This window comes from Simochromis diagramma, unplaced genomic scaffold (genome assembly GCF_900408965.1).
Source record: "Simochromis diagramma unplaced genomic scaffold, fSimDia1.1 OVJJ01000131.1, whole genome shotgun sequence".
Classification (NCBI taxonomy): Eukaryota; Metazoa; Chordata; class Actinopteri; order Cichliformes; family Cichlidae; genus Simochromis; species Simochromis diagramma.
Window position 1 is genome coordinate 7,886,535 of NW_024387200.1, and position 24,950 is coordinate 7,911,484.

A 24,950-nucleotide genomic window follows, 5' to 3' on the forward strand; every position below is an offset into this window, starting at 1 on the left:
ACGTGCGCACACAGAAAACACACAAACATGTGACAAAGACGACTGCAGGCAAAGAGGAAAAGGAGTGGGAGGATGTGATGGGACGATCTTTCCCTAGCTTTTCCATCTTTTTGCTTACATGAGGTCACCCCTACGATCGGGCTGAACAATTGATGTGAGCATAAGTTCCAGTGATGATATCATCCCATAGTCCACGACAGACAAACAATAAATGTGAAATACAAATATGTGATAGAACTGAAAGTGTGTTTTATTTTGACAGCCTATTTATATTAGCTCTATTCTATAAAAACAGAGCCACAAACACAATAACTGATATATACAAAAGTAATAAGTGACAGAATCCGGTGCAATGATAATAATACACTCACAAGTATACACATTTTAAAGTACATACTCGACGGACAGTTCAGTGAGTCACAGTTGGCTCCATGTAAAAAGTTTCTACACCTGCTGAGCTGCAGCCATGGCAGCTAATCGCTCCTGTTTCTCCTGCTCAGCCTTTTCCCTCATCTCCTTCTCTCTCTGGATCAGCTGCCTCTTCTCGGCCTCCCAGGCCTGCACCCGGCTCTCATACTGCTCGAGGTCCGGTGTCTCGGCAGCAGCCAGGTTCTGCTGGGCCAGAGCGGTCACTAAATCCTGGAAAGAGGTTGACTCCACTTTACCCTGAGACTCCAGCTGGCTGCTCAATTCCTGGAGAGGCAGGGCAACAAAAAAAGTTGAAAGCACAAAGGAATGATCTCATCACTTCATTTAAATGACTTGGGTGAAACCCTGTGACCCAGAAAAGTCACTTCCAATATGTGACGCACACCGAGAATCATGGCTGCACAGAAAAACAGTCAAGATATGATGCATTCAAGAACAACCGGACTTTCCAATAATTCCAGTGTTTATTATCTTAGCTTCGTGGTCTGAAATATCCCTTAAATCTATGACCAAATATAGTTTGTTTTTTTATGATGCACATACGTCAAATAAACAGTTGCAGCTATTTTGTTCCAAATTTTCATCCAGCAAACATTTTGGCCATGAGGGGAAATCCCCCCTGGATGCAGCCACACACATGCCTATAGGGGGCACCTGGCCAGTCAGCCAGTGAAATTTATCTTTACCCTGTGGCAATAATGCCGTATGTATTGAGATCAAAGTTTCTCTGTAAGCCTACCTACTTTTATTCAGAAGGTCAATCATTTATGATTGTGGTATAAGTGCATATCCATTTGCATCATTACTACACAACAATAATTTGACATCTATGAGTTTAAAATAAATAGAAAATAAAGACTGAAAAATTAAACCTGGTTTTATGTGGATACATACAGCGCATGTCAGGATGCATAGTGCAGAAAATGAAATCAATAATGATTCAGATTCAGCTATTTGATAAAAACACTGGCAGGTGCGGATATTTCATGTATCCAATAGTAATTATGTGTGTGCACATATTCTACAGCATTTGATATCAGAATGTACTGAAAGTCAAAGCTCAACATCTGGATTTGCAAAAAGAAGCTCTGACCACCCCTTTACAGCAAACTGGACTCTGTTTTCTTTGTTCTCCTGTAGGTGCACCAGGAAGCAACTGATAAAATCCACATCCCAGCTAAGGCTTTTACACTGGTCCGCTGATCTACAGGTGGTAGTTATGTTTCAGGAACGTTAATGGATCTACAAAGCCAGGAAAGAAGAAGAAGAATGCCAGCTGGAAAAATTTGGAAGAAAATGTTCTATGAGGAAGGAAATGTTTTCAGCATGGTCTCAAAAACATGCCCACTACACCTTAGTGAGCAACGACAAATGCAAACAGAAGCTTTGCTTTAATTTAAAGAGAAAAAAATATATATATATAAATTATCGTTTAGAGAATCAACAATGTAACTACCAATGTAAGAATCCCTAATTAACAGTCCACTTATTCAAAAATAAGTGGAAAATAATAATTTTATTATTTTTATTTTATTATCAGTTCAGTGGTAATACAAGACAGTAGGCAGAATGGAGAAAAGCACTTCTGACAGTCAAAAAAAAAACCACATCTTATGCTGTTTGCAAACGGGGAAACTTTTTAAACTAGAGCGCAGTTGGAAAGCGTATCCTATAACCCAACAGGGTATTTTGCATTTTTGGAAAACAAAATGATTTGGATCCACATCAAATTTTTAATGGGTCTTTCCTTTGTCTAGGCTACACCTTTCCATCAGGTTTCAGCTTGGTGGTTGTTGTGTAATCTTGCTGAAAGATGGACAAATGGGAGGGAAAACATACTTCCGCCCCACCTCTTGCCTTAGAATTATATTTTAATCTGTCCCTTAAAAAAAACAAAGCATGCTGCTCACAGCAGCTTGACTTCTAAGTTATAACCTCATTTTTACCAGCATGCCCCTATAATTACATTTGATGCAAATTTGAGCTGTAAGTACAAACAAAGACCCACCTTGAATTTCTTGACATACTCGGGTAGCTTAGCAGCTTCGGCCTGATCGTCTTCATCTACAGTGTTTTCTTTCTTGTCCTCTTCACCTCCTGACTCTTCTCCAGAAGAGTCTGACTCTGAGGTCAAAGGCAGGTCGTGGAGCAAGTCATTCACATATCCCAGCTGAAAAATAATCACGAAAATTTATGTTATTTATGCAGAAAGATAACATTTTGTAATGAAGCATGTTCTGAAACAACTGTTTTCTGGTCTTTTTGCTGAAAATTACATTATGCAAGTAAAGTCTCTTACTGGAATGAAAACAGGCCAGACATTTAATGACGCAGGGTTATACACCTTACTTGACAAGTCACCTCTTAATCTTAGGAAGAAGTAAGATTAACTGTGACCTGAGGCAGCAGCACCTTCATTGAGATGTAATATTTCCTCTCTGTCCTATGGCGTTATCTTCTCTGTCTACGTTATTGCTGTGCTGCTGTGTGACGCAGGCTGTTCACTTTCTGTTGCAGTGATTGTCAAAGACAACCTCAGAGCTCCAGGCTCTTCAAAATCTCATTAGATGCAGACAAAGCTGAACTATTGAACTGGACAGCAGAGAGCGGATTAGAGATGCTACAGCCTGCGCATATATGTAAAAATTGCAAAATCATGACAGCGTGTGTGTCACACAATGCTGTCTGTGCCAAGCAGCCTACCTGGAAAGTAATAAGCAGCCTGTGGACTATTTGCAATGCTGCACGCAGTTTAATCCACGCTCATTTTACAACAGCAAATGAACACGTTAAGAAATACATCCGTTTGACATCAAACCCACAGTTAGGGGGCTGATATCAGGCGCCCAAATGAGAACAAAGAGCAATGCTGTCTGGTACGGCTCAGATAGGTGTTTGTTATGAACTTTAAAACAGACTCACACATGGGACATAATCAGGGATATCTGGGGTTGCAATGTTCAGTGTTTTTGCTCTCTCATTACTGATTTTGATATTTAAATATGTTTGCAAATTGTGCGTTACCCTGAGACGCTTAATGAGCTGAGTGCTGGCTCAGACACCAATTCAGGGATCGATACAACTTTGACATAAAAAGAAGAGTGTCCTCAGATGACATTATCAGCATGGACCTAGCTTATTTTTGAAGGTGGGAGAAACCAGAACTCCCAGAGAAAAACAATAAAAACACCACATCCTCTGCTCCCAATTTCTATGAGGGCCAGAAAGGCACCAATAATTAATTTAGATGTGCTGAACTGAACTGCACAGGCCCTATTAATACCCAATTAAATTGTGAAATTAACTGTATAAATGAAGAAGATCTTTAAAATAAAGAAGTTGCACCATGTCAATACTGCAGGAAAGCGTCTCTAATCTGAGGATATACTTATGTAAGACAGGATACGTACAAGGGTTAGGCAACTGAACAACTAAATCAGTTGTCATCAACTCATCAAGTCCATTTCAGTTCCTTTTTTTGGGCCTTGTGCTCAAAGGAAATAGCATTTGGTATTTTTGGACTTAACTTGCCACTTGCACAGAGAAACTGAAAAAAAAAGGAGATTTGCTTTAGTTATGAGTTGGTGTCAGCTGTGCACCTTATGTTTTGCTGCTCAGGTACAAATCTGTACAATAAGAGGCTGCAATGTGTCCTTCATCTCACTTCTTTCTATCATCTGTGGTTTTAAAGTCTCTTCCAGAACAAGCTGCACAAACTTTTCTGTGAATATACTAAGAAACACCAGTCAGGAAAAAATGGAATTTGTTGTTCAACCCTAACACAAAACACACAAAATGAAGCACGATTTGTTTGCCCTTACTGTATCTTTGGACAGTTTGACATCACTAGAAGCAGCAGCCACTCTCTCCATAATGGCCAGCGCTCTGCCCAGATATCCTCGACCCCAGAAGAGAGGCATCCCTTTGAAGACGGCATGTATGCCCTTTAAATTTTCTACCTTGCCTGGATGATGAAGAAGGAGGAAAACAAATGAGACAAGTGGCATAATGAAAGGCTACAGGAGAAAAAACAAAACTATCAATCACAGCAAAAAAAAAATTACTTAAAAAAATGCAAGAAAAGAAACTCAAGCACTTACCGAGGAAAGCATTGCCAAGCAGCTGAGCACTGAGGCCAATGGTGTTGTCTTGCTTCTGTCCGCAGATAAGCAGCGATGCCCCCAGAGCCCGTTCTTCTGACACCTGATCGCAGCAAAGAACAAGTGTTTTATTACTTCTACTGCAACATGCTAATTAGCATCGGGCATCTCTTTTTACAAAAATGTATAAAAGTTTAGAATGAAACTCCTCAAGATGCCCCTTTTTGAATCACGGGAAATTGATTTTGCAATTTCCAGTCATAAGAATATTCTAGAGTCATCAGCTGTCCTAAACACCTTCAGAGCTGCTGATTCACTCACAGCAAGTTGTGGTCTGGTTGCTAGGTAACTGCCCAGAGCATACAGAGACAGGATCTGAGTGGAGGGAAGATCAAAAGCCTCCTGAAGCATCACCTCTTCAACCACAGAACATGCACCTGAACAATTGTAAAAAACAAACAAACATTCTCAGATAACATTTCCCAATATCTCTATATGACAAACATTTTTTATATTACAGAAGTTTCATAATCTGGATAGGAGTAAGCTTGTGTGTGAAAAACTGAGTAAACTCTTACTGCTTACATAAGAACTAAGGGGATAAGTAGCAGCCAGGTACTCATAATCAAATGCACACAACTATTTGATTATATGTGTGACCGCCTCTATATTTTTTGGTCTAGAGATGAAAAAAAAGAGGATTTGGCAGTTCATTCAGATGTGTGTTAACAGAATGCCACAGAGAAAAGACATCAGCACTGATCTCAGAGAAGACTTGCTGTTGTCCATCAATCTGAGAAGGCTTATATGGCCATTTCCAAACAATCTGAACTCTGCCAGTTCACACAAAAGATTAATTACTTGTGAAAAACAGTCAAGACAGGTGCCAAACTTCCCAGGAGCCTCACCCCAAGCTATCACTGTGCAATGCTCAGAGAAACCCAAGAGCTACATCTCAGAATCTGCAGGCCTCAGCATGCTAAATGTTAATGTTCATGACAAGTTAAGTACAAAAAACAAGAAAAAATAAGTTTGAGTTGTTTGGGTTGCTAGGAGAAATCTAAAACTTACAATGTTAAATAAATGATACTTTTATTGTCACATCACATGTGCAGGTACACTGGTACAGCACATGCGATTGAAAGTCTTGTGTCCAAGCTTCACAAGCAACAGGGGTGAGCAAAATACAATACAATAACATAAGAACAAGCAAAATATAAGAATGGGAGAAAAAATAAAGGAAAAGGAAAATTAAACACTAAAACCAGCTGTTGCTTGGGGGAGCTCGCGATGAGGCTGCCATACTCGGCGCCATAAACTCTTGGAAGTGAGAAGAAGCTGTATGATAAACTACCAGTGTATGGTGAGTTCACCATTTTACAGTGGTGTCCAAATCTGCACTATGATTATGTCCTGTATAGCAGAGAATCCTGGTATCCCAGAAAAAGGAGCATGAAACCAGTGGTCTATAGTATATTGTAAACTGTGCATAAAGCGAAATGACACAAACAAGGTGTCATACAACTTGCAAAATGAAAGCAAAGTGTATGACAGCAATGTATTGAAACATGAAGTTCCCCAAAGTATTTATTAATTACACTCAGCATATTCGCAGGACATTGATTCTTTTAGCTGATTTTTGGTGCGTTGTGTTTTATTGTGCAAATTCTTTTTCTAGGCACTGTTAACTAAGTTAAATCTTGGCTGGCCATTAGCTCACTATATAGTCCTTTACATAGAATTTGCCAACCATCAACTGGAGTGTCGTGGATGAGTATATAATTAAGGACACTGTAATTTTCTTTTAATGAGAAAGGATCCAAAACCACCCAAAATTAGTTCTATGCACCCACCCAGTTTTAATCCAAATCACTTGTTGTACAAAACATGACGGGGCATTGAGAGTTCATCTGGCAAGGCTGTAAGCTGTTGAGCTACGTCACAATAGCGACATTTGTAAACCACTAATAAAGGAAACTAACAGACGAAACCTAAAAAGTAATTCAACAACATCAGATCTGAGCTACTGTTTTGAAACTTTACAGCATATAAGCACTTTTAGCAAATGGAATCAAAACTTTCACATTCAACTGAAACAGCGGCTCTGCAAGACAATTCTTTACGGTCTAATGTTATTATAGAAAACATAAATAAATAGAAACAACAAGCTTCCCTTTACCACCGTCTTTTACAAACAAGGAAAGAAATGTTGAAATCAGATTTTGGTGATTTGAACATTTCAAGCAAACAAGAATGTGCTTGGAAACCTGCAAGGGGTTGGCCTTGTAGTCTGTGTGGTGCTTATGCTTCCCAAAGGTTAAATGAAAATTGTTGTTTAAACTAAGTCTTACTTTTAAAGTCTGCATCCTTAATGAAGGAATCCATGAGGAGATTGAAGGTGAAGTCATCTGGGAATATTCCATACTGGATCTGCACACAGAGATAAAATATTGGCATCATGGAAAAACATCAATTTTTTTTCTACATTATTTAATGACGAAGGTGTATATCACATGCAGCAATAAGACTGTTTCTCAGTGCATTAGTGACAATGAAAGCTCTTGCGTCAGAGTTGTATGCCGCCAATCAAAACAACTACAGCGGTGATCGCTTTTACCTCACTGTAAACGCGTCACTGGCTACCTGACATCTGTTTCTGGAGTAATTCAGGGATGCTCAGATACTATAACGCATTCAGGAACTGAAAAAAAGCGCTGGGCTGAAAATGTCAACCATGTTTAACATTATTTGTGCTGGTCAGATCGGTCTGAAAACACGCCTCAGTGCTTCACAATGAGTCTGTGCTGTCTCATGATGACAGCCTTGATCAGATTTCCTCTCCGATCATTGAGATAAGGTTCATATGCAAGGCCCAAACAGTGCTCTCAGTGTAGTTTATTTCCCAAAGAATAAACTGAGTGAATATTATAGTGTACCTTGTTTTTAAGTGTGTGCAAGGCCTTATCTCTAGCCCCATGTTTTAGACACTGTCTGATCCAGCCGTGAATGGTCCAGTCTCGCAGGTACCAACAGTTTGGACTGTGACGAAACCTTAAAGAAATTTACGGGAAAAAAAGTTGTTTCACATGTTTTAAAATAGAAATAGATACAAACACAACAACAAGAGGAAGAGAGGAAATCACATGACAAATATACGGTAAACAGTTTCAGCTGCTGAACCACAACTTTATCCTGGGAATCAGAGATAGGAATAAGAATATATCAGCAGAAGCACATCTAAACTCGTTCAGTGTTTCCCGATTATGAAAATGAATGTGCCCTGAACTAGAGTGCAGTTGGGAAACACACTAAATCTTGCCATCACAAGAATGGGTGCAGATTCCAGAGGAAGGAGTAAACAGGAAAGGTCTGGAGTTGCCCCAAACAAAGAAGAGCATGTGACTGGATATAAACCAAAACAGACAAACCAAACAGACAGTTCAGTCCAACAAAAACACACAGACTGGTACCACAAAAACCAAAAGCAGCAGCAGACATTTGGCACAGATGCAGGAGATGTAAAAATGATATCTGATTACTTATAAAGGTAGTACTCTGCTTGATCAATTTCTTCCCGGGATGATATGTTGTCCACAAACTGAAACAGAAAACAGTGTGCCATGAAAAATCAAGTTTACAGCAAATAAATAAAAAAACTAAATATGGTCCATTTAATGTAGATGCAGCTTACCCGTGACATAATCAGAGAGCTAACAGGGAGATTCCTGTCATATGTCCTGTCCATAGTGTTGGCGAGTACAGCTGCAAGTTTAAGAAGGATTTAAAAAAAATACCAGTAATTATAGTAAAATAAACTAGAGAATAAGCTTTCCAGAGTAGAATAAATTGCTGACACGTTTTTTTTTTGTTTTTTTTTTAATATATGAGTTTTATTATGGTGATTTACAACTTTTCACAACTTCGGTATTATCTAATTAAATTGTATTTAAACTTTGTTAAACTACGAGTATAAATTATGTACACTTTGTGAAGCAGGTAAATTTCATCTGTAACACCATGAGGCTGCAGTGCTACACTGCCACCCTGTGTTGATGAAGTGTAAACACAGTAGTATTTGATGCTGGACTTCTGCAATGAGCATCAAATGGTGTAAATATTTCCAGAAAAAAAATTCTCTTTTTTAATAATTCTCCCAAGACAAACTAATTTACTGTACTAGAATAATATTCTATATTTGTACAACTATGGGTTACTGGATGGATGGGGGGGGGGGGGATTTTCTGGTGTTCCCTTTGGGGGCCACAACAATGGATAATCTGCCTTCATCTCACCCTATACTTATACTTAACTCACCCTATACTTAACTTCCTCCTCTGTCACACCAACCCTCTGATTGCCCTCCATCACTACACCCATCAACCTTCTCTGGGGTCTGCACTTTTTCTCCTGCCTGGCAGCTCCTTCCTCAACATCATGTGTCTAATATATTCACTATCTACTCTTTTTACATATCCAACCCAAAGTCTCTAAACTGCTTGATTGGAGTTGTCTCTCTGATGTACTCATTTCTAATCCTGTCCATCCATATTGAAGCCAACCTGCTCCTGAGCCACAGAAGATAGTATCCTACACACTCTACCCACTCTAACTGGAAGGTCAGTGGCTGACTTCATAACTCCTCCATTCACATTGAAGAAACCTTGGGCAAGATACTGAACCTCAAGCTGCCCCAATTGAGTGTGAGCATGTGTGAATGTGTAGGGGTCGAAAAAATAAATAAACAATAATAACAACCACTGCACTGTAAGTGCAGTAAACTGAATGTAGTGCCATGTTTAGTGGAAGTGGCACTTACGTTTCTTTACACATCTCAGGCTGCTTATGATCTGTTTTTTAAACAGTTTATTAAAGGTAATAAACTATTAATGCTTTAATAATTATTTGGAATTAAGGGCATTATAGTCAGTCTTATTGCTTTATTAGTTTGACACTTCTTGACTTGGTGGAAAATGTTACGTTTCCCTGGATAATGATCCAAATCTTGACAAGCCCTTTGTTTGCTTGTCTTTTCATTATGTACTGTGTAATGTGGAGATTTAACTCTTACCCAGGTTCTGAGGATCTTTCTCTCTCGCCTCCCACATTTTGCTGTCTGTGTAAGACGCTGAAAGCAACCATCGTCGGGCTGTGAAGAGAAATGCACACATCAATCAAATATTTGGGCAAATGAGTTGCTCATGGCTTTAAAATGACAGGAAAACTCAAATGCCGGTTAGTTTAGCTTCATGTTGTTAGCTAACGTTACCATGAACTGAGGGCATTTAGCTCCACCTCTATGAACATTCAAATATTGACCGTAAAAAACAAAAAATAGACGTTAAACATGAAACTAAAATTAAATCATACTCTATATTGAGTCTTAACCAAATGCATGATGTGTCTACCTGAAAGAGACGGAGATAAACTTTTAACTTTGACAGCAGCAGTCGCACATCGCTTCAACACGGAGGCTGCCATATTAGACGATACCATCTCGTGGCAGGCGCCGGGGGAGTTTGATGACCGGCAAAAGTGGATTATACCAGAAGTGACAACAGGAAAGCAGAAAAGTTTTTGGTTTGGTTTTTGTTGTTGTTGTTTGTTTTGTTTTGTTTTTGTTGCTACCTATAAAAACACATTAAAACAAAAAAAAATTAAAAAACAATAATAATAATAAAATAAACACAATTCGTACATTTTTATGACTCAATGAATTATTAATGAAGTTAAAATGAGATATTATTGATATTTAATTTAACTTAATCGAATAATTTTTACTGTTCTACCTTGCTGTGTGCACCAAGCAACAAAATACTTTACAGGAAATGTTTTGATTTCCTGAAATTTATCAGGAATGACTTGCAGATAATGTAGAGAATACACACTTCCAGCCTACTAACCACAAGTTTCACCACAAGGTTGCTAACTTCTACTTTGGTACCAGCTTCTACGTGTAGATGAAAAGCGATAAACATTTCCTGATCAAAATAACTTGAAAACGTTTTTATTTAACCAACAAATAGTTGATCTATCTATCTATCTATCTATCTATCTATCTATCTATCTATCTATCTATCTATCTATCTATCTATCTAATAATAAGCTATAATACTTTGCAGCTTGTTACATTTGGTGTGATGTATGTGTAATTCATTAATATTAGTTTATATTCCCCGAATTCTATTTTTGACATTTTGGGGATTTTTTGGATTCAGTTGTTTACATATTACTTGGTTGGTTTTGGTAATTAAAGTCACATCAAAATGAAAGAGAAGCTACTTTTGGTCACTCCCAAAATCTGTTAAACATAAATTATATTCTATGTTGCAAGCAAGAGTGAAATACTTGAGAAGAACCTGCTCTTTGACAATAGAGGGCACTGTTCATATAAGAAAGAGACAGAACAGGAAAACACACACAGCTGTAAAAGTGAAGGAGCTTCACTTTGCCATGCTGTGTTGCACATAAAGCCATGAAGAGTTCCATTGCTAGTTATTGAGCACCACTGCTTCATCAAGCTTTTCAATAGGGCTTACTAGATCTGTCCTCGCATGTTCATTAGACTGCAGGCAGCCCCAAAAATACTAGCAAACCACCAAAATTAAGCAGGAAGTTGGACATAAATGTGGAGTTGAGTTGTCTTACTTTGTTTACCTAAATGTGCATTAATTTGTCCGTAAAAAGCTGTTGCCCCCGTCACCTCTGTGTTTGTCACCCAGTATTTTTGTTCAGCTGCAGGAGGACAGCCCTCAGCTATTATTACAGTTAGCTCCTTGGCTGTGGGTCAAAGGAGGTGACAGGTTGAGACTAGGGTGGGACCACTCTGTTAAACAAAACATGGAAGAATTTTAGCACCATCTCATTTTCTCAGTGACCAACAAAACAGGAAATTTGTACCTGAGATGCATTACAGTGTAGTCACTACAAGTAAACAAGAAGTGTACCATTCAGTTCCATTACTGGGATTTCTGATATCATCTTGTGCCTTTCTGTTTTGCCATTATGCAAAAGGCCATACAAAGTCTACAGAACCTTTATTGAAAATCACGTTTTAAAACCCACACTTCTCTCATCATGTTAAAAAAGGTATGTTTGTGGTTTAGAGATGAAAAAAAAAATCAGAAGTATTTGTTTTCAGGATCTTGCTTACGGGCATCCCCTTGCTGCTTCCCTTTTTTATTTCTCATCCATAGTGTTAGAGGACGTTGGTGCAGGTTGGTGCGATGTGATAAAAGAACTGCATTATACAGGGAATGACAAAGCATTTTGTAGGGAGGCTTTTTATGCAATAGATGTGAACTGTCATTGAACACATGCATGCTTGACCAATAGTATGTGTCTGCAAAATATAATGGATAAATTTATCATATAAGGATAGCTAGGATGAGCAGCGTGATAGTCTGAATTTTATTTAATTTGTATTTAAGACATTAAATAAATGTACATTACACAATGAGACAATTATAAGAATCTCTAAAAGGAGAAACAAGTTTAGCCACATTATAAAAAGTTACAAGTTACTAATCCTCAGTCTGGTTATCAACTCATCCTGAGTTCCTTCTTGAATGTGCATGATTTGGAAAACATTTATTGTGTAAAAAAAAACTACAAAAAAACCCAAAACGGCTTGCTGTAATTTGCCTGCTTATATAACAGTATTCAAATACATTCTGGATGAAACAGGATAGCAGGACATGAACCGCCCTGTAATATACAGCCCAACTTTCCAGCCAAGTGTTGTGACTCCTATTTTTTCACAAGTTTAGTTGAATTTTCTTTCCAAGACTTTTAAACTGTTGTCATTATCAGCCATTTGAGTTACAAAATGTTTTCCGAAACAGTCCTTGACTCAACTTTTTAATCACAGTATTATGAAACAGAAAACATAATAACAATAATTTATTGGACTTAAGACAGATGACAACCCTAGCACAACCTACAGTATGGTTTGGGTAAAGCAACGTTTTGGAAAAATGGGAATAGGATTATCCTTATCAGGGTCATGGGGGGAGGGGAGCACTGCAGCCTATCCCAACTACCATAGGCTGAGAGGCGGTGTCCACCCTGGACAGTTAGCCTGGCTAACACAGAGAGAAAGATAACCATTTGCACTCACATTCACACCTATGAGTGCATTAGAATCACAAATTAACCTAACCCCACTAACTGCATGCCTTCAGACTGTGGGAGGAAGCCAGAGTACCCAGACAAAAACATGCAAAGTCCACACAGAAAGGCCCCGGCCTGGTGGTGGAGTCAAACTCAGGACCTTCTTGCTGGGAGGTGATAGTGCCGGACCACAGCGCTGCCCTGAATAATTTTCTATGTGTGTTAATTAGAATGAATATTTTCTTTGTTCCCTGATTGCAAAGACCTGCGAAAACACTTAAATTCTATTTTATAATTTTACACATTTATCTTGTAGAAAAACTGAGACGTGAACACTGAACACTGACAGGAAGTGCAGTTTCACTCTTCCAGCCCGCAGCAGAAGTAGGCTGAATGCGACCCTTAAGCTAAAATGAGTTTGCCATCCCTGGCTTAGAGGGTTATTCCTGTTGGTCAACTACTTTCTTCTTCAGTTTATAGAGCATAGCACAAAGGTTGCGTGATTTGACTGTATCTGAGTAACCACTGAAGGCATGATGCTTATGGTCAGTGTTTTCACAGAGCTCGAGCTGGTTTTTTGTTTTTAACCACGAGATTCATTTTCCCACCCGAGACGTATTTACCTGTTCTCCCCTGTGTCTGATTCATCTTTGGCTTCTCATTGTCTCTCAAGTTTCAGTTCACGAAAAAGTGATGGACTCAACGTGATCAACATGCTTTTTCAGAGGAGATTAGATAAAGAGGAGCTAACTGTGAACAGGAGATGGTGATACGGCCGACTCTCTGTGGTTTCTCTTCAGGCAAGTGGCTGGGACTGAAACATGTAGGTGAGGAAAGGAAAGAAGAGGAGGATGTGAGAACTTCCTCAAACTGTTTGCAGTTTCGCTCTTTTGGACACGGTGGTCGTCGCTGGTCAAAATAGAGAAGCTGCTGTTCTGCATTTCATCTGACAAGAAATGACTGTTTACCTGAACTGGCATGATTATATGAGATGTAGCCCACAGCACATACTGTGGACTGAAGCATAGTAAGTAATGTTTAAAGTCACATTTTGCTAATTTCTTTATAATCCAGCAATCTTAAGTGCGAGTTATCCCACACAGCGCATTGTACAATATTGCAATTTCCATTTTTTCATGTAGTATTTCTATTTTCAGTGAGACTTCTGCAACGAGGAGAAACAATGCTTTATTCTGAGTCATACAGACATATGAAGCCTTTGTCTGGGACACCCACTGTGTCCGTCACTGCTGTTTGATCACAACCTAAAAGAGAGAAGGGGAGAGGTGTTTTCTCTTCCTCTTCCTCTGCTTTGAAAGAGAAGCAGGAGGAGAGAGGCAAGCTTTCCGAAACTCGCAGCAATCATTTCTCGCTCGGTATGTGCGAGACGGAGAGAATCGAAATTTAGCATCTGGGCTCATATGCTTTAAAAACATTTGCAGCGATGTTTATAAGGCATTTAGTGAGAAAAAGCATCAAGTTTGTGTATTCAAGCTTTTATTTCAGTATTTATTCATCAGAATCATATTCAGATCACCAACATTGCAATAAAACACAGAAATATCTCCAAAAAAGAGCATATAGATAAAAAACAATCGAGACATAGAATGTAAAAAAAACAAAATCATTTTAGCTTTTTTTTTCAATTGTGTCTGTCAAAAACATTTTTCATCCAGTTTTTTGCTGACTTTTAGAACAATATCGCACAAACAAGAGTAGAGCATGTACAATGGTGTGATCAGTAACACTTAAAATTTTAATATCACAGATTAGATTCTGAGTCAAACCAGAGTTACATATTTAAGAAACATTTCAAAATGATTTGTAAAAAACTAAAACATTAAATATCTGTTTGCATTTTATTTACATCGCACGTTTCCAGCCAAAGCTTCTGTCAGTCACTATTAATGATAATTTGATATGTTTTTTACATGCAATATTCTTCACAGCTTGTATTTATTCTTGATTTTTTGCTCTGATAATAAACAACAAGTTCATTCGCTGCTACTCACCACCCTTCCCTAATCAGAGATGTTTGGAAGCATACATATTGTCGTTGCCCTCCAAAACAACCACTTAGTTTTAAACAAGAAACAATGCTACACATTTAATTATCTTCTGAGTCTTTGACTCACTTTTCTTCATGTTTGTCTTCTTCACTGTTTGACCCGTAAACTCTTTGAGCAATGCGCTCGTATTTGTTTGTCTCTTCCACATCGATGGCCTTGTGAAAGTTATCCAACTTTTCTTTTCTTTGTTTTGGTTCATCTAGCTCTTGCTGATGTGCTTCTTCTTCTGAGTCATATTCATATGACTGTCTACGGACCATTTTTTGGCGGCACACCTGCTCACCTAATTCTGCATCTGATTCATAGGATGTCTCGGACTCCAATAGCTGCTCCTTGTTACCTCTGGGAACTCTAGATTGACCATCTGCTACTGACTCCCTCTCAAACGACTCATCCTCTAAACTTTCCTGGTACTTCTGCTGTTTCTGTCTCTTGCCTTCCCTCGGTTCACCAGGGGATCCCTGCCTTCTTTCCTCCAGCTCAGGGATGTACTGATCACCTGCTGGCTCGTGGTGGTCTACTTCAGGGCTGTACTGGCTCCTTCTGTACAAACTCTCCTCATCCTCTTCCTCCTGACAGGAGCTTCCCGGGACGCTCTCACCATCAGACTGGGAGAGACGGAGGCTGGGCAGACCCGGGGGTTTCTGGGAGAGGTCAAACGGTTCCTCTTGGCTGAAGTGGGTGAGGAGGTCCATCGGGGTGGTCAGACAGAAACGCCCTCTTTGCCTAAATACTGAAATCACAGGGAGAAAAAAAAGTTACATTTAACAACAAATTTTACTAAAATACATAAACAATGTACATCATCAGCAGTGTGTGCACACTTACGTCTCTCATCCAGGCCTCTGTCCATGACACCATGTTTAACCTTCATGTGTCTGGTGAGGTTCCCCTTCAGTGTGAACTTGCTCTGGCAGTATAGGCATTTGAAGGGTTTGCTGTCTGAGTGGAGATGCATGTGGCCCATTAGGTTGTGCATCCTGTTGAATTCTTTCCCACAAAGCTGAAAGAGAAGAGAGAGAATAAATGTCCAGATATAAGGAACTCATTAAGACCTCGGGTTTAATTTGACACATTATTAACAGTGATGCATAGGCTATGCATCCTGAATCATTCGCAGGGTTTCTCAGGTAAGTACATTTTAATCCCTTGCTTTTATTTCAAGTCATTAAAAAAAATAAGTGAATATTATGTTAACAACCCATCCAGTTGCCAATTTTCTGGCTTGAAAAGTGAAAAGGCCAAGATATTTTTGTATTAAAATTTACATGTTATCAATACAATGTAAAATTCTGAATTCGAATTTTTGCTACAATTTGAATAATATAAACACACACAAGCATTAATACCTTACAAACCTTATAAACTATCTGCAATAAAAACAATATTTTAAGCTCATTTGCAACAGCTGCAGCGGTCAGATGAATGGAGTGATTAAAAACAAAGCATATTTCTCAGATTCAAATTCAAAGTGTAAGAATCGAGTATTAAAGGTGATACTCTAGCTTTTCATCAGTGGCTGTAGTAAACACTGTGTCCACATCCAACAATAACAGGCAAGCCCTAATTACCTGTTATTTTTCTCTCTACCAGATCTCCTTTGTTAGATGACTAATTTTCTCAGATGCTGAGTTGCAGAGTTTACACGTAATCATGAATGAATGCGAAGTCTTTCAGACATGCATACATACACACATTCTTTCTCCCTCCTTCTATAGTTATTTTCCTTGTTTCCTCTCTGTCTTCCCCCCTCACACACAAGCAAGGACACACACACACAAGAAAAACAGAAAGAAAAAGACAGAGAGAGAGAGAGAGGAAGCAACACTGAGACAGGGCCAGGAGGAGAACAGGGAAGGGCAACTCCTGTGCTGTCCTTCCTCTGCATTCTTTTTTATTAGGGTGGTCCTTTCCTTCAGGAGGAGAGAGGGACTGTAAACTGTCCAAGAGGACCGTGAGAAAACAGGAAGCTGCCTCCAGCAGCAGAGAAAGCGAGATGAAATCTATTTGCGGGGCTTGTTCTCCGGGGAGGCCAGCGGGCCATTGTTAGAGAGGCAGTTTGTGCGGCGATATCCTTCCTATGGACAAGGAGGCTCCCACTCCCATAAGCCTCTCTGCTATCTGGTCATCGTCTCAGTCCTCAAGTTGTACCAAAAACCAAGGTCAAAACAGACAAATTCTTTAACAGCAGCTGCCACTACAAATTACAAGCCTAGTTCCTGGCTGTGATTATCAAGACTTGGTTTGTGTAGCTTGCAAAAAGGGAGACACTTGCATTTTAGATGCCTTTATTTACTCCTTATAGTAAAATAACTGAGTATTAAAGGCATAAAATGAAACTGAAATAGCAACCAGACCTGTAGCTAACAATGACCTGCTGCTTCTCATCTTACTATAGTTCGTGCCTTCTACTGATTACCAGTGAAAGTATGTATTTGCTTCATATGTAAATAAATATATATGTTTTACAGCTTGCATTTTTCTAACAGCTGTTTTATGTTTTTAAGGCCCATTTATGATGTCATGATTTGTGTATTGCTGTAAATGTAATAATAAAATAACATTTTGTCCATTACACACGTGTCTAGCTCATTAACTTAGCTTAGCAAGAAGAGTGGAAATAGCTATCCTCACTCTGCCCCCCAAAAATGTTCCACATCAAGCCCTTTGCTACATGGGATTACATTTCAGTGTGATAAGATAAATATTAAACTTTATAAGTCACAGTAGATGATTTTACTGCTTTTAGACATACCTGGCAAACTGTTTTGCTTCATTTTCTCTTTTTGTTGGAGGCTTAAACTGTGGTTTAGTGGTTGCTAACAGCAATTTCATAATGATATCCTACAAATGTGATGTTACACTTTTACCAGTTTGCCCTTTAGAGCAACACTGCTGAAAACTAGCTCAGTCATATGGTGTAGAAACACTGTGGCTCGATTTTGTTGTGATAGGGCAGGAAAGGGCTAGTTTTTGGTCATACTGATAATCCTGTCTTCACTTGGGTTGCCAGTTCTGTGGTTTTCCTGCTGAGGGGAGTGACTTTTTTCTGTGCAATACAGACTGTGGGTAATTTTTCTGTACTTCAGGAAAAAATAAGAGCATCTCTATAATTAAAAAATCTCATTTAAATGAAATAATTGATTCCTGCCAAACCGACTTCATGGACGCACATATGGACACAAAATGTGCCATACTGACCTCCAACACCTCCAGTTACTAACTGAATACAGAGCAGGTTTTGACAGGCCAGGGAGATGTCATGTCATGTAAGTTAAATTACAAATTTATATTCTTCTTCTCCTATAGACTTTGTCACTCCATAATGAGATCACCTGACAGTGCAGACATGAGTCATACTTACTGAGGCCACTAACGTGCTTTGTCGTTCGAACACGTGAACCTTTGGGAAATTTGCTGTACAGAAGGCCAAAAGAAAGAGCCACATCTCACATGCCAAACTCGACCAACCTTGCATTTATAGGGCTTGATGTCCGAGTGGACGATCATGTGAGCCTTCAGAGTCTGTTTCTGGACGAAACTCTTAAAGCACATGTGGCACTGGTAGGCCCGAATGTTGGTGTGGATGAGGACGTGACGCTTCATGTTGGCCAACAGGGTGAATTCACGACCACAGATGCGACACTTGTGCTCCTTCACCCCCTGAAGAACAAGATAACGTGGAAGTAGCGGTGTGAGAAAGACGAGTCATTCTTCTGGTTTGCTTTAGAGAGGCCAGATCGTCCCCTGATAACAAATATGCCAGGCAGTGCCAGTGGAAATGCATTTACATTTATTTACGAAATATAAAATATCTATTTGATGAAACTATCGCTGCTACAGTTGTAAATATAATGGTATAAACAATAAGTTGTGCATTTTAGAGCTTGGGCATGCTAATACAGGACGTGTATAAACGGTTTGTGGAGTCAGGTGGTTTATCTAAACTCTAATGCTACTAAAGAATAAAAACCAGATGTTAAGCAGTTAAAGTAGCTTCAGTCAAAATTCAAGAGGAAACTGCTTCATGGCTGACATTTTTACTATCCAAAATGCAAATTGGGCAAGCTGATAATTCTTGGATGCCATTAAAAAACAAGAGAGAAAAAAACCTTTAAAATTTCATTTTTTAATCCTTTTGTTATACACCTACTTTATGAGTGAGCGTGTGCTGTTTCAGGTGGTGCGACTGGATGAACTCCATCCCACACTCACTGCAGATATACGGTCTGATGTCTTTGTGTTTCATCATGTGGTTCTGAAGCTGACTGGGATACTGGAAAGTCTTCTGGCACTCTGTACACCTGCACACACAGCAACCAACATTTGCAGTTATCCTGCTGGAATGTCTCAACAATGTGGGAAATGCATATATAAAAATGCACTTTTGTGCCAGGAGTTCCACGAATAATTAATATTGCTCAGAAAATCTGAGGCCATAGCCAGCAAGAGGCCTAATTTAAAAAAAAAAAAAATCTATTTCTTGGAAAGAATTAGTGGATGTCCTCAATGGGTGGAGCTTGAGCTGCTGTGCTAAGCCAACTAACTGCTTACTTTAAACAATAACAAGAATATGAACATAAGAATATGAAAGGAAGGAAATGAGCTCACCTGTACGATGTGGGACCTCGGTGGACGGTCAGGTGCCTCTTTAGCTGTGCCAGTGTGGGGAAGTCTAGACCACACTCCACACATACATTCTCTTGACCTTTTTCATGCTTCAGCTCGTGGGCTCGAAGCTCGCTGGGATAAGCGAAACCTCGACCGCACACACTGCAGCTGGAGGTGCAGAAAAAGTGTGAATGAGCAGGAAATCTAGGCATTAAACAGCAGAAACTCTATGTAATATATTGGAATGAGTGGAAATGAAAGTAAAGCTGGTGTAAAGCTGGTAAAAAGTAGATTATAAGCCTAATTCTACATAGGAGGCCACTCCACAGGCTGACAAATAGTCCAACTGTATGGAAGTCTAAGGGGAAGGGAACTGCTAAGGTGATTTGTGACCTCAGAAGGTTAGGGTTAGCTTGCGATCGACATCTGTTTGGTTTCACCACTTATTCGTTACCTCCAGCTTCAGAACACCAAGATGGTGACTGCCAAGATACTCAACATCACGATGGCTACCTCTACCTCTTTGACATATTGTATATAAAAATAATTTACCTGTATGGCTTCACGTCACTGTGCTGCATCATGTGTCTCTTCAGGTGGCTGGTCTGGGTGAAGGCCTTGTGGCACACCTGGCACTTGTGGGGCCTCATTCCCTGGTGTGTGAGTAGGTGTGTATGCAGGTGGCTCAGCTGCTTAAATAGCTTCCCGCACAGGTGACATCCGTGTGGTTTGATGCCGTTGTGACCCAGGATGTGTGTGACCAGGTTATACTTGGATGTGTAGGACTTCTCACACATTCGACACTTCCATCTCTTCTGGTCTCCGCCAACGTCCACATAGTAGCTGTCATCTACGTGAACATTGAGACCGAGCTTCTCAGCGCTGCTCGTACCACTTCGAGGAGCTCCTTCACGGGCGCTATGACTGGGGCGGAGGTCCTCTCTGGGGTAGAAACCACCAGGGGGGTGGTGCATGATAGGGCCAGGCATAAAGAAGGGGTAAGGGAGAAGGCTGTGGTGGAGAGATGGGAAGTAGGGCGGGTGAAGAAGCAGAGGAGAGGGTGGCCAGATGGGGGAAGGACTGAGTGGCTCCTGTTTTACCTGCACAGGAAAATTCACATCTGGAGGTCTGTGTTGAAGCTGCAGGCTGTTGAGCTCGATCATGCCAGGGATGGGTTTTGGAGATGGAGACGGAAAAGAACGAGGTGGGAGGGAAAAGGGAATGTGCGGCAGGTCCACTGTCTTCTTACTGCGGCTTTCTTCTGCCTCTTCTGCCTCCTTCTCACCTCCCTCATGGCCATCTACTTTTAAGGGAGTCCTTTTGCGTTTTTGGGATCCTTCTTTGAGGGTGTAACTGGGGCCAAGCATGGGAAAGAAAAGAGGTGGACTAAAAGCACTGTAGGCATCTCTGGTGGGTGATATGCTGGGATATCTAGCTGGAGAAAATTTGGGGGGCTGAATAAAGAGCGGAGCTGGGCTTAGGTAGAAACTGCGCTGAGATGTTTGTCTTAGCTCTTCTCGGAGGGGAGGACTTCTTCGCGGTGAGATGCTTACTCTATCTTTTTCCATCTTCTTTCTGCATGAAAAAGGAAAAGAAGTTGTTAAATATCTCCAGTAACAACAGGGGAGAAAGTATTTAATCAAATCTTTTACTAGAGGGAGTCTGTTAAAACTACTTGTGAGCTTACAAAGCCCACTTGATGATGCATAAGGCAAGCAAGACATGACATAAAAATAAAGGGCTTTTTAGTTCTTCATATAAAATGTGGATCTTTGAAGTTTTCCTTTTAACTTTTGAGTGAGCCTGACAGTTTCATCATAATCACACAGAAAAACTGAAGCATCAAAAACTATCCCAATACTTTATCCAGTATAAAATGAATTTTCTTTCAGGAATTTACAAGAGTAAAAGTCAGGAATTGACTGGTTTAAAGAAGAGTAACAGTAACACGAAGCAAGTCCTGAAACCAGAACCAACTTCGAGTGATTACATGTATTTTCTTCTGCTGCCTTCAAATAATGTGCATTTAGACTTGCATCTGTTCTGTCCTCGCTATATGTTAGAAACTAACACAAACAACCAGTACTAATATCAATGTCGCCAACCACAGTAGAATGCAAGTCAGCAACATTGGTGTGATATCAGTGATACTTGTAACATTTACAATTGCAGGCACTATGTCTGTCTGTGGTGATGACAAGGGTGATGAGAAAATAGAAATATTTGACTAAAACTACATTTAAAATGACAATATTAGTCCAACTACTGACAGAAAGAAAGTGTCAGTTTGTTTGTGCAATACACGTGTCATGCATTATATCATATACATACATTTTTTATATATTTCACTTCTGGTCCTTTTAAATAAATATATTAATATGTTCTTCACATGATCCTTTTGTGTTATTATTGGTAGGATCTATTAATATCTGTGATGTCTATTAATGTATGTCAGGTTAGAAATTGTTCTGTCATCGTATCGTCTGTGCATTTGAGTTAAATGTACTTTTAACTCAGTTCACAGAATCAAAATCTGGAATAGTCGCCAATGTTGCTGGGAAAATCAAAAGAGATGTTTGCCTTGAATACACAGATTGCCTGATATCAAAATAAATTTGAAAGTACAAAGGCTGAACATTTTTAGTTAGTAAGGTGATTACTTTGAAGATTGCTTCTGTTTGAGATTTACCCAGTTAGTATGATGTATTTTTTCAGTGTTACATTTTCCACCCTCTTCTGTTACTATTTCCCCCATCAAGGGCTCAGTTGTAAAACTCTGGTTTCTTGCATTAAAATAGGTATTTTAGCCCTGTTCCCATTATTGACAAGATATCAGTTGTACTATTAGTTGGTGCACATTTGTGTTTTGTTTATCAGGAGATGACAAGTGTATTTCAATTAGCCTGTGAGGAAAATGTTTTTAAAAAATATATTACATTTGTCCCCAGTATCCACTAGTTTTAAATGTTTCACACGTTAACATGTATTTAATGGGACTCTTTATACACTTAAAATTTTATAAGAATGACACAATCAGAAATAACTGCTACTGACTACACAAAAAATGCATCCACCTTATCATGCTTTCTTGACATTGATGGGGAAAAACATCATAAAGGTGAAGGAAGGACTTAGCAAAAAAACAACGTGGTGCAAAAACAAGCTGGTTAAACCTCAGAAATCTCAAGCAGGAACTCATATCTATGAGGGGTATTGCCATTTTGCAAAATAATACACTGTGAATGACTGGTTTGAAAATCAGTAATATACTTTCCATCATATGCATTTATTTTAATTCTTAATTTGAAAAATAGCAAGTAGCTAAACCTGTCAAATAAAATCTATACAAATAAGGAAGTAAATAAACTATAAATACCTCACATTTGCTTTCACATTCAGTTCTTGAATGTGTTTACTTTCCACCGCTGCTTACATATATTTCCAGTTGTAAAATTTGGAGAAAGACTTGACAAAAGTGCATCAAATGAAACTGTGTCCTGTTTCTATTTATGACATGAAACCACTTCTCTGAAGATTCCTGTGGAAGGAATGCAAGCGGACACACACACGCATGCATGGTGTGGCGTTGACACCCACACCTTTCAGGTTTCAACCTGAAACCTTTCACTTCTTCGTTTCTCACAGATCTTCTCCTTGTCTGAAATTAGGAAGTTATCTGTGAGAAGTTCGCCTCTACCTCCTGGCCCCTTTTCGCTTCTCCATCTCTTTTTCTCTGCGCTCTTCATCCTTCTTTTTTTTTCTTTTTCTTTTTTGGACTGATAGCCAAAACTTTACTGGAGTTCACTTAAGCAAAATCACAAAACTGCAGTTTGCATCTGTATGATATAGAAATATAGAATAGATGATTGTAATGGATGTAAAGATGAAGATAGTCAGAGGGGAACTATCTTACTTCTGCATGACATTCAAAATAGTGGTGCAGATTAATTCTATTCCTGTTAACACTGTAGTGCTTATCAGTGAGAAACTGCTGAGACCTGTACCAGTCCACTGCTTGCATGACTACAGTTTCCACTTCATGTCTGTCACAGGTTACATACCTGTTGGCTTTTAAAATGTAAACATTTTAAAAATACCCAAGGCTTCAATTTATGAGTATCAAATTTTAAGAAAACACCTGCTACAGTTTCCAGAAATTAAAGGAGACGTCTTACATTTTCGCATTTTTTCTGGCAAAAACTAAAAAAATTGTAGTAACGCAAGTCAAAGAAAAAAATAGCAGAAGCTCGTAATGTGGAGGTTGTAATTCCATCACATTTTGGCATCTTTGCTTGACAAACATTTTAACTGATGAATTGAAAGCAAATGTTGATCTCAAATCAAGGATCAGCTTTCTAAGTATTTCAGCTCAACATCTGCATCCAGCTTTGCATGCATTCTTACAACACAAACGTCATAAAAGCTAATGTGACGATGAAATGAAAACCAGTGAAACTTTGACATTTAAATCCACCTCAACAAATAATTAGCATTTTACTTCTGGAAAAACATTAAAATGACACATTTCTACCAGTAAATTTCCCTTTCAGAGATACATGGATGGAAATTCATAAAAATCAATCTACAGGAATAAAAACAACAACAACAACAAGATGCCAAATGCAAAAACTGGATTTTTCTGCCTCTTTCCAGGATTTTCAAAGAGCCCTAGACGCCTGCTGAAGTTTTGGGTCTCTCCTGGACATTGTCCTGCTCTTTTATCCTCTTCACTACTCTTAGTTAAGTTGCTCTGTGCAGAGACCCCAGCCTGTCCTCGCCACACCACGCATTCCAAACAATCCATTAGACCCGAAGCCCCTCCTCATGTGCCAGTCAGTGCCATGTAAGTGTGTGCTGTGTGCGGTTGCAGCATATGTCTGCGTGTGTAACTTACCAGCTGAGTGTAGCAGAGTGTGTGTGTGTGTGTGTGTTTTTTCTCTGTGATGCTGGGGCTGAAGTGCTGCTGCAGTAGCTGCTGTTGTACCTGTGCCTCTCTTCTCTCCCTCCTGCTCGCACTGCAACTCTCCTGACAATGAGCCGCCTGTCCACGGATAGCATTTGAACTGACTTAAGAAAGAGAACAGGAACAATCACTTTGTTCTCATTTTTCAGATGAGTACCTTCGGAGAGAAGGAAGGAAGGGAGGGGAGAGGAAGTCAACAAGCCTAGTGCCTTCCTGCAGAAAAATAAGGAAACACTAGATAGACATCTCTATTTCTCTATGAAATAGGGATTTGCATAGCCTTTGGAGGAATGTGGGGAGGAGGGTGCTGATGTTTCACTTGAAAACAGCACAATTTCTAGGTTTAATAGCTGCAAAGTGACATGTCATGATGGAAGATAGAAATGCTTTCCATTAATCCAGCTCAAGGAGATGTATCTCAATACTGGCTGTTTTCATATTTATAAGCAAATAAGTATCAAATTTTTTTAGATAAAATAGAACATTTCTTGAGCTTATGAAATAAATATTGTCAAAAGTTCTTGATTGTTATGTACATGTTCATCACAGAGGGGCCGATTGCCAGGGAGACACTGCAATGTGTAATATATCACATTACAGGAGAAAAAAAACAAACATATGAGACATGATGTGTTTTATTCCCTTTTTTCTTTTTCTTTTTGAAATTGT

General features: G+C 39.3%; 2 protein-coding genes across 4 annotated transcripts; both read right to left on the minus strand.

Annotated features, from left to right (window-relative positions):
- Window positions 1–229: 229 nt before the first annotated feature.
- Window positions 230–10,027, minus strand: mrps27 (mitochondrial ribosomal protein S27). The gene is made up of 11 exons (XM_040050999.1): window positions 9,935–10,027; window positions 9,598–9,675; window positions 8,221–8,291; window positions 8,069–8,127; window positions 7,466–7,580; window positions 6,881–6,959; window positions 4,851–4,966; window positions 4,530–4,632; window positions 4,251–4,393; window positions 2,438–2,599; window positions 230–693 (listed from the first exon to the last, which is right to left on the minus strand). Exons 1-11 carry the CDS (start codon window positions 10,020–10,022, stop codon window positions 445–447), a joined length of 1,263 nt encoding a protein of 420 aa, XP_039906933.1. The 5' UTR covers window positions 10,023–10,027; the 3' UTR covers window positions 230–444.
- A 4,584-nt stretch (window positions 10,028–14,611) lies between these two features.
- On the minus strand, window positions 14,612–24,432 carry znf366 (zinc finger protein 366). 3 transcript variants are annotated; one of them, XM_040050957.1, is made up of 7 exons: window positions 24,303–24,432; window positions 19,871–20,893; window positions 19,319–19,486; window positions 18,861–19,011; window positions 18,179–18,370; window positions 15,536–15,710; window positions 14,612–15,440 (listed from the first exon to the last, which is right to left on the minus strand). In XM_040050957.1, exons 1-7 carry the CDS (start codon window positions 24,374–24,376, stop codon window positions 14,770–14,772), a joined length of 2,454 nt encoding a protein of 817 aa, XP_039906891.1. In that variant the 5' UTR covers window positions 24,377–24,432; the 3' UTR covers window positions 14,612–14,769. The 3 variants fall into 3 exon arrangements, with proteins under 3 accessions (XP_039906891.1, XP_039906893.1, XP_039906892.1); XM_040050959.1 differs by having other exon boundaries at window positions 22,695–24,406; XM_040050958.1 differs by having other exon boundaries at window positions 24,213–24,405.
- Window positions 24,433–24,950: the final 518 nt, after the last annotated feature.

Excerpts from the sequence above, each read along its gene's own strand:
- mrps27 (XM_040050999.1), bottom strand. The coding sequence starts at position 10,022 with ATGGTATCGTCTAATATGGCAGCCTCCGTGTTGAAGCGATGTGCGACT. Across the intron at positions 6,960-7,465 it reads TGCACACACTTAAAAACAAG|ATCCAGTATGGAATATTCCC; the intron begins GTACACTATAAT and ends CTCTGTGTGCAG. Across the intron at positions 4,633-4,850 it reads CAACCAGACCACAACTTGCT|GTGTCAGAAGAACGGGCTCT; the intron begins GTGAGTGAATCA and ends TGCTGCGATCAG.
- znf366 (XM_040050957.1), bottom strand. The coding sequence starts at position 24,376 with ATGCTATCCGTGGACAGGCGGCTCATTGTCAGGAGAGTTGCAGTGCGA. Across the intron at positions 20,894-24,302 it reads GGGAGAGAAGAGAGGCACAG|AAAGAAGATGGAAAAAGATA; the intron begins GTACAACAGCAG and ends TTTTTCATGCAG. Across the intron at positions 15,441-15,535 it reads CAGAGGCCTGGATGAGAGAC|TATTTAGGCAAAGAGGGCGT; the intron begins GTAAGTGTGCAC and ends CTGTGATTTCAG.